Consider the following 8523-nt stretch of genomic DNA (forward strand, 5'->3'; position numbering starts at 1 on the left):
ATAAAAACTGCTGGGAAAACTGGAAAGCAATCTGGTGGAAATTAGGCTTAGACCAGCATCTTTATACCATATTCTATAATACATTCTAAATGGATACACAACCTTAATATTAAAGATAATACTATAAAAAATGAGAAGAGAAGCATATAATATACTTCTCATAACCATGGGTAGAAGCTGTATTCTTAACCAAAGAAGAGACAGAGTTAATTACAAAAGACAGAAGAGAGAACTTTGATTACATGAAACTGAAAAGCTTCTACACAGAGAAAATTAATGCAATTAGGATAAGAAGGGAAGTGGTCAAAGGTGGGAGAAAAATCTTTATGTAAAATTTTTCTGACAAAGGTATGGTATCCAAGCTAAACAACCCCCCCCCCCCAGACACACACACACACACACACACACACACACACACTGTCATTCCCCTATAAGTAAGTGGTCGAAGAGTATGAAGTTTTTAAAAAGAGAATTGTAGAGTATTCACAATCACATAAGAGAACACATTAAGTCTAAATCACTAATAAAAAAGAAATGCAAATCAAAACAACCCTGAGGTTTCACTTCATACCCTCGATGGCTGAGGAGGTATGGAATGATAGTCACACTAATACATTGTTGGTGGAGCTGTTAAATGGTAAAATTACTTTGAGAAGTAATTTGGAGTAATGCAAACATAGTGATTAAAATGTCTATTCTCTTCAAGCTAGGGATTTTATTACTGAGTTTATACCCTGACGAAGCCATCAATAAAAAGAAAGTTCCCATGTGCACCAAAATATTTAAAGCAGTGCTTTTTATGATAGCAAAAAATATAAAACAAAGTAGATGCCCATTGATTGGGGAATGGCTAAACAAATTATAGTACATGAATGTAATGGAATAGACTGTGCTCTAGAAATTATGTATTTGATGAATACAGAGAAGCATAGAAAGATCTGCATGAACTGATGCAGAATGAAGAAAGTGGAGACATGGAAACAATACATACAATAATTGCAATGTAAATGGAAAGAACAGCCACACACCAAAAAATCAAAAGTGAATGTAACCGAATTATAGAAATCAAACGGGACAAGAAATATGAGAACACCCCCAACCCATCTATTAGAGGAGGTGGGGGATCCACTAATACTCAAGTTTTCAGACTTTTTTCAATGTATCAAGCAATTGTGCTAATTTTTTCCTCTTTAAAAATACTATTTGTTATATGAGATAGCTCTCTGGGAGAAGAAGAGGGAGAGATACTTTATGGATAACTACGATGACATAAGAAACAGAAGACAGCAGGAAAAAAAATTGAAAACAATAAATAATTCAAGGATACCTGGAGTTGGCTGTACCTGCATCACAAAAGAGCAAAGATAGCCTAGGGCTATAAGCTTAAAAGCTGGGGGTAGGTAAGAGGGACAGGGATGTGAATTATAGAGAGATACAGAAGGCTCTTGGAGAACATCTAGTCCAGAGGTTCTTACCCTTTTTTTTGTGCATCATAGACCCCTTTAATAGTCTAATGAAGCCTACAAACCCCTTCTCAGAATAAAGTTTGATGTCCACATTCAAAATGCAAGGAAATGCTAAATTTCAGCCAGAGGTTAGTGATGTGCAAAATTTCTCCCATCCAAGTTCACAGAACCTGTGAAATTGGGTCTATAAACCCCAAGTGAAGAACCCCTGATGTAGTCCAACTCTCAGTTCATAAATGTGAAAACCAAGACTCAGACAGGTTAGTTGACTTGCCCAAAGTTATAAAAACATTAAGTAACAGATCTGTTGTTTTACAGTCACATCTGAATCTTCCTGACCCCTTTTGGGATTTGCTCACCAAAGATAGTAGAGTAGTTTGCTATTTCCTTGTCTAGCTCAGTTTACAGATGAGGAACTGAGGCACACAGGGTTAAGTGACTTGCCCAGGGTCACACCACTAGTAAATATCTGAGGCTAGATTTGAACTCAGGAAGATGAGTCTTCCTGACTCTAGGCTCACCATTCTAGCCACTGCATCTTCTAGCTAGCTGCTCCATTAAATGACAGAACCAGAATTTAAATCAGGCATCCTCTAAACTCCATGTCCAGCACTTTTTTTTTAACTGCACATGACTGCTCCTACACCATCAGAAAATGCAAAAGATGGTAGCAGAATCCAGAAGTGGCTCTGCAAAGACAACCTAGCAAAGAACAACTCTGGAAAAAAACCCATTAGAAAGCATTATGATAACATGAGGCAGCCTACCAAATTGCTACAGCGCTGGACTTGGGGACAAGAAGACATGAATGGATTCAAATTCTGCCTTTGAAATTAACTGTGACTCTGGACATGTCAGTTAACTTTTTCTCTGCCTCATTTTCCTCATCTCAAAATGAAGAAATTGGATTCAATGACCTCTCAGATCGCTTCTAGTTGTAAATCTCTGTTCCTATGATGATGAAGAACATAAACAGTACCAGATCTGCAGAATGAGGTGGTCCTCATGGAATGTCCCCTCTCCCACTATGGTTGGGGCAATTTATGTGGCAGAATACCCCTTCAAATACTATTTTGTGGGATGGGCAAATATTTTTGTCACTAACTTTGACTCAACACCTTTTGTTTGAAATGTGTGTGTATAAGTGCATATAAATGCACATATGTGTGTGTGACTGGCTTAATAGAAGTAAACAAGTTGGGGTTTGAGGTTTTGAATGGATGGAGAATGACAATGCCTCAAACATAAGATAGCTTTCTGCGGACCTACATCTTATGGAGGTCCTGGCGGCTACATCTGGAATTACTGTATAAAGCAGAGTCCCTTAAGAAAAGATTTTTTCCCCCTAACTCCAACTTTATCCACTATTATGGCTACAACACATTTACCCTAGATAAACCAGTGTCAATCCCTAGCAAGGACAAAACAAAACAACAAATAACCAAACAAAAAACTCCACTACACTGTTAAAGGGCATTCTTTGAAAGGGTTGTTGGTGGAAACACATGGTGCAGTACCATTGGCAGCTCTTCTTAGACATGCTCATCAACACAAAGTGCTTAAGCTACCATGAAAAGGAGATGAGAAAGTAAAGCACTAGTTAGCATGTTAATGTATGTAATAAGCACTGAACCTTCCTAAGCCTTATTCTGTTGTGAGGCTCAAGATAATATTTGTAAAACTTAGCAGAGTGCCTGGCACATAGTAGTCACCATATAAATATTATCTATTATTATTATTACCCATAGGATATAGACTTTGATAAGCTTTCCTCCCCTATTTAGAGACAGAGGATTTCCTTTCTTGGATCAAGAACAACCCAATCCAGAAAAACTTCAGGGACTTAGTGCACACAAGCACATTTGTCACTTTAAAATTAGAGCTGGCTGAAATGGTTTTTTTTAATTGTCTTGCATTTGGACTTATTGACGCAATAAGACTTCCTTCTTTTACTTGATGAGTTTTTAGTCATTTTAGTTGTCCATTGTGATAGTTTCATAGAAATGGCAACAGCAGGACCTACCTTAAAAAAGAAAGCAATACTTTATAGACTCTTTTCTCCCCTGGATATCCAGGCCTAACTAGGCCAAGAAACAAAAATAATTGGCCAAGAATTCTATTAAAATCTCAGAATTATAGCATGTTAGGGGTAGAAGGTATGTAAGATGTCATCTAGCCTCACCACTCCCCAATCTTATAGCTGGGGAAATTATGGCCCATTGACTTGCCTAAGGTCACATAACTTGTTCTTGGGAGACAGGACTCTTGCTATGAAATGTGTTAATAGACAGATACTATTTGTGAACCAGCCTCACAATGGACAACAGTGTAGAATACCTGAAAAATGATAGTTTTCTATATGGGGGACAATGTAGAGAAGGTACTCAGCAACCTTCAGAAAATTTCCCAAGGCCCTGTTTTCTCCCTAAATTTAGCTTTTTTTTCTTCTTTTGAATTAACAAAAAAAAATTCTAACCAAAAAGCACATGAAATATTATTGTTCTCATTTCACAACCAACTCTTCCAGATTGCCAACCCCTACATCTTCCTTTCTATTCAGAGAGGATGAAGGGAAATAGGTCATATGGATGGTCATGGCTGGTCCTGGAATATACCTTAGAGAGTACATCATTTTCAACAAATTAACCATTTCCTCTGGGATCTGGCCTGCTGTTTGCACACATCCTGCCTAGAGTGTTCATTATAAGCTAGCCAAGCAGAAAAAAAAAAACAAAAGCCCCTAAGGAAAGTTGGTGCTGGAAGTAGTTCAAGTAACTAAAAAAAATTTTTTTAAATCAATATGTTCCCAAGAGAATAGTCTTAGCGCTTGTCCCTGGACAAGACCAGACAACCTAGAAATGAATGGCTATACTGCATTCATGGCAGAATTGACTATACCAAAAGTTACCAGAGAAAAGATGTCCAAAGTAAGACACAAAAATAAATACCCAATAATGAATCCTGAAATGATAGGAAACTGATTGGGAGTAGCTTTTTAAAAAGAAAATGAATTTTCTCATAATTGTGTACTTTAGGGCTCAACAATTCTGAGAATATTTTTAGAAGGAAGAAAGTTCAGTATATATATATATTAGGCTGACATAATATCTTTATTCTTTTTGTTACATTTTGAACTTAACCCTCTGGCCAATACTAAAAGGCATCTATTTTTTAATTAATCATTTAACTTCCCTTTAAACACTTCTCCCCCTAAGCTCTCAGAGTCCCACTTTGCATATTACTCCTTTTTTTCCTCATTAATATTAATGAAGATTATTATTATTTAACTCAGTTGGTTAAAGCACCTGCTAAAAGGTCCATTTTGGTAGATTTAGTACATGTATGGACAAGTTAATTAATAGCCTAGGGACTTGGAAGGGATCATAGAGATTCTTTTAGTCTGGGACCTGAAGCCCTGAGAGATTATGTGATTTATTTATGGTCACATATCCAGTTGATGGGAGAATTAGGATGAAAAACCAGGTCTTCTGATCCCCATTTCTGTAGTCTTTCCAGTTCATCATGATTCCACTCTGTTTTTGTTTAGACTGAAACATTCTCTCCAGCCACTACAACTACCATATAAGCTGTCTTGAAAATGTACATCCCTGTTTATAAGACAGCTCCAGAGAATGTGGATGAATCAGTGCAAGGCAATCACTGCTACTAAGGGGGGAAAATTAATTGAATGTCTATAGATGGGATGGGGGTAGGATAATCATTTTCAGATTGGGAAAATTATATATTAAGATCATAGTATTTATTTCTGCTCTTGGTAATAGAAATTGAAGGCCCAGAGTAACTGACAAAAAAGACCATATTAATAAAATCTTTATTTCCTCTTTTCCATCTTTTTACTATCTAAATAGCGTTCAGACAAGCTGGTTATGCAAATATCCCATGTTATCAGTTACTGTTATTTAGATATTCCTTTCTGCATGCCTGGCCCTAACAGCTTCAGAGAAAAGCCAAAGAGACAAACTATAAGCCATTATACAGGGTAACTGTGGGACTATTGTTATGCAGTTCCTATTTTCAGACAATACAGGAGGGAAATTAAAGATACAGCAGCTGAGGGCAGATGGAAATGGCTATTCCCTGGACAGTGCAGTGTTTGTGTGTAACAGAAAACAAAAGCTTCTCTTGGCAGATAAAAGGAAAACACAACTTTGGGGTTCCTCTGATAACTACACACCAACTAAATCCAACTGTCTCACAGTTTGTGTTATACTAAAGGCTTCCAGGCCTCCTTAAACAGTTTGTCTAGTTAAAAACACCACCACTGGTCCTGGTCTTGCATCCCTTCCTTTCAGTGTGGTCATCCTTGTTCCAGCTCAGAGCAGAGTGTTCCTTTAATGATGGGGGATTCTGCAGCTTAGTGGATAGGATGCTGTCCTAGTTGATAGAAAGACCTGAATGCAAGCCTCTCCATTAACTCATATTGGCTGTGTAACTCTAGGCGAGTCACCTAATCTCTCAGTGCTCTAGGCAGCTCTCTAAGACTGTGGATTGCAGGAAAAGTGCAGACATGCCTAGGGAGACAGTTTCTTCACCTACTAATAAAATGACAGATACAGCTCGTATCTACATTGAAGTCCGATCCTTGGTCTGCAAGTCTCCTCTTCATGGAAATGCTAAACCATACAAGTGGTTTTACGTCTAATCCGCAATTACTTTCAGGAACACAAATATGTATTCCCTCCCCCACCTCCCCATCCCCCACTTCCCCCCCCCCCCCCCCCCCCGCCCATCGCTAGAATGTGAATGCGAATTTTTTTTCCTCTTTTTTTTTTAAACCAGGGAGAAATGAGGGCCTGCAGAGATTTTGCTGCTCTTTAATTTACGAGGACTGCCCAGGGTGTGAAGCTGCATTAGCATGAAGCAGAAGGCCAGGAATAAGAGAAACCAAAAGATTTGGAGAACCTGCCAAGAGCAAATCCCATTTACCCAGTCCCGAGCTCCCACCACTCCCTCCTTCCAGAGTTTTCTGCCCAAGTTAAGTATTAGGATGTGTAGGGGCGGGAAAAGAAAGGAGAAGAGGGGAGGAAGAATCATCAGAGCCTTTTAAATTGAGCGGTGGGAGCCAGTCTGCCCCTCCTGCACCAAGCAGCGCGGGCTGGGAGGGAGGAGCCCGGAGTGCCACTGATGTGATCAACAAGCTCCCGGCTCCCACCTACCTACAGCTTAGCCTTGCTCCCCTCCGCCCCTCTCACCTTGAGATAGTCGTTCTCTGAGCGCAGTTCCTCCATCTCCCGCAGCAGCTCCTCCTCCTCCTCCGCTAGCACCAGCTGCTGCAGCTCACACGGGCTGGATGCCTGGTTGGTACCGCCGCTGCCAGGCCTCCCCTTTCCATCTTCTCCCGGGCCGCCCTTCCCGGAGGTCGATTTCGGCTGGGTTCGCCCCGCAGCATCCTCCCCCACGCCAGGCCCCAGCAGACCAGGGGGGACCACTGAAGGACTGGCCCTACCGCCCCCGTTCCCGGGGGAGGCACAAGAAGGGCAGTGAGGTCCAAGGGGCTCGGGGCTGCAAGGAGGTCCCGCTTTCCCGCTGGGATTCGGGGTAGGGGCTCCTCGCGGCTCCCGATCGCTGGAGCCGGTGCCCGACTCAGCGTCGCTGCTGGCTGTCGGGATCAGGCGTTGTTCGTCAGACAGGGGCTCAGAGGCGCAATCTGACAGGTCCGAGCTACTGTCTGTGTGGCTGATGCGGGAGCCCAGAGCCAGGGAACCAGAGAAGTTGGGGACTTGGGCAGTGGGGGCTGAGTGGCTTGGGCTGGTCAAGGAGCAGACAACGGGAGCCGAGGCAGGGGCTGGAGTCTGGGCTGGAGTCCCTTGGGGCCCAGAACCTCGCTTGCCTTTACGGCCTTTAGCAGAAGCGGTCCCCTGTTCCCCACCTGTGAGTGGCGGCTGAGGCTGGGGCTGTTGCTTTCCGGCCTTCGACGGCTGTTCTCCGGTCGATGTCCGGGCTGCCTTCTTGTTGCAGGGGGAGGATTTGGCATTGCCCCCCTGCTTGTTGCCGGCTCCCACCCCCTTGTCCTTAGCTCCCAGTTGGCCGCCCCCACTGCGTCGGGAGAGGCGGCTCTGGGTGGCTTGGAGCCCCGGGGACGGCGGCGCCTGAGATGGACTAGAATGCGCCTTGCCCGAGAGACTCGGGGATTTGGGGGCTGACGGAGCGGTCGCCGGAGGTCTAGAGGTGGAAGAAGAGGAGGCAGGGGTTGGACCCGGAGCCCGAGAGTGAAGGTCCTTCAGGAAGGGTCTGGCGGGCGAGGGGGTGCGGTGCAGCCGCTTCTTCTCCGCCAAGGGGTGGTGGTGGTGGTGGCGAGGATGGTGTTGGCCATGCGGTGGCTGCTTCACGTCAGTGCCTCCGCTACCGCCGCTGCCTCCCGTGCCATTCACGGTCTCCATAATCCCTATGGGAGGCGGAGGGACCGGGACAGAAGCAGCTCGGACCGCAGTAGCAAGGGAATGTCAAGCGCTTGCAGCCTCCGAATCCCCGACGAAACGCATCAGGGGCAGAGGCAGGAGCAGCAGTCCTCCACCTCCTCGTCCTCTTCTCGGTACAGCGCAGTAGCAGCAGCAGCTTCCAACCCTCCTGCTTGCTTTTTCATCACTTCTGTTTCTCGCTCAGCCTCCCACCCCCCCCGCGCCCCCAGTCCAGGCTGCGACACCCCCTCCCACCCGCCCTCCAAACTCTCCAGCTCCTCGCTAGCCTCGGTTCTCTCTAAGCTCTGGTCTGCTCGGGTGAGATGCCCCCAGAGGAGCTCTCCGACGTCTGCCTCCCTCTCCGCCTGCTCCCCCCTCCTCTCTCTCTCTCTCTCTCTCTCTCTCTCTCTCTCTCTCTCTCTCTCTCTCTCTCTCTCTCTCTCTCTCTCTCTCTCTCTCTCTCTCTCTCTCCCTCTCTCTCTCTCTCTCCCTCTCTCTCTCTCTCTCTCTCTCTTCTCTCCTTTCCCCCCCTTCTCTCTCCCTCTTTTTCGCTTTTCCTCGCTCGCTTTCCCTCACTCTTTCTCTTACCTCTCCCCAATCAAGCTGACGCTGACTGAGGCTTAAGTTATTTTGCAGCA

The 8523-nt window shown here is 44.3% G+C and overlaps 1 protein-coding gene across 1 annotated transcript in view; it reads right to left on the bottom strand.

Moving 5' to 3' along the window:
- Positions 1 to 7956, bottom strand: part of MTCL1 (microtubule crosslinking factor 1) — a 179451-nt gene extending 171495 nt beyond the window's left edge. Inside the window, 1 exon segment of the mRNA XM_072604251.1 lies at positions 6680 to 7956. Within this exon segment, the coding sequence (XP_072460352.1) occupies positions 6680 to 7867 (1188 nt within the window). The 5' untranslated portion in view covers positions 7868 to 7956.
- Positions 7957 to 8523: the final 567 nt, after the last annotated feature.

This window comes from Notamacropus eugenii, chromosome 4, assembly GCF_028372415.1.
Source record: "Notamacropus eugenii isolate mMacEug1 chromosome 4, mMacEug1.pri_v2, whole genome shotgun sequence".
In the NCBI taxonomy this organism is placed as follows: Eukaryota; Metazoa; Chordata; class Mammalia; order Diprotodontia; family Macropodidae; genus Notamacropus; species Notamacropus eugenii.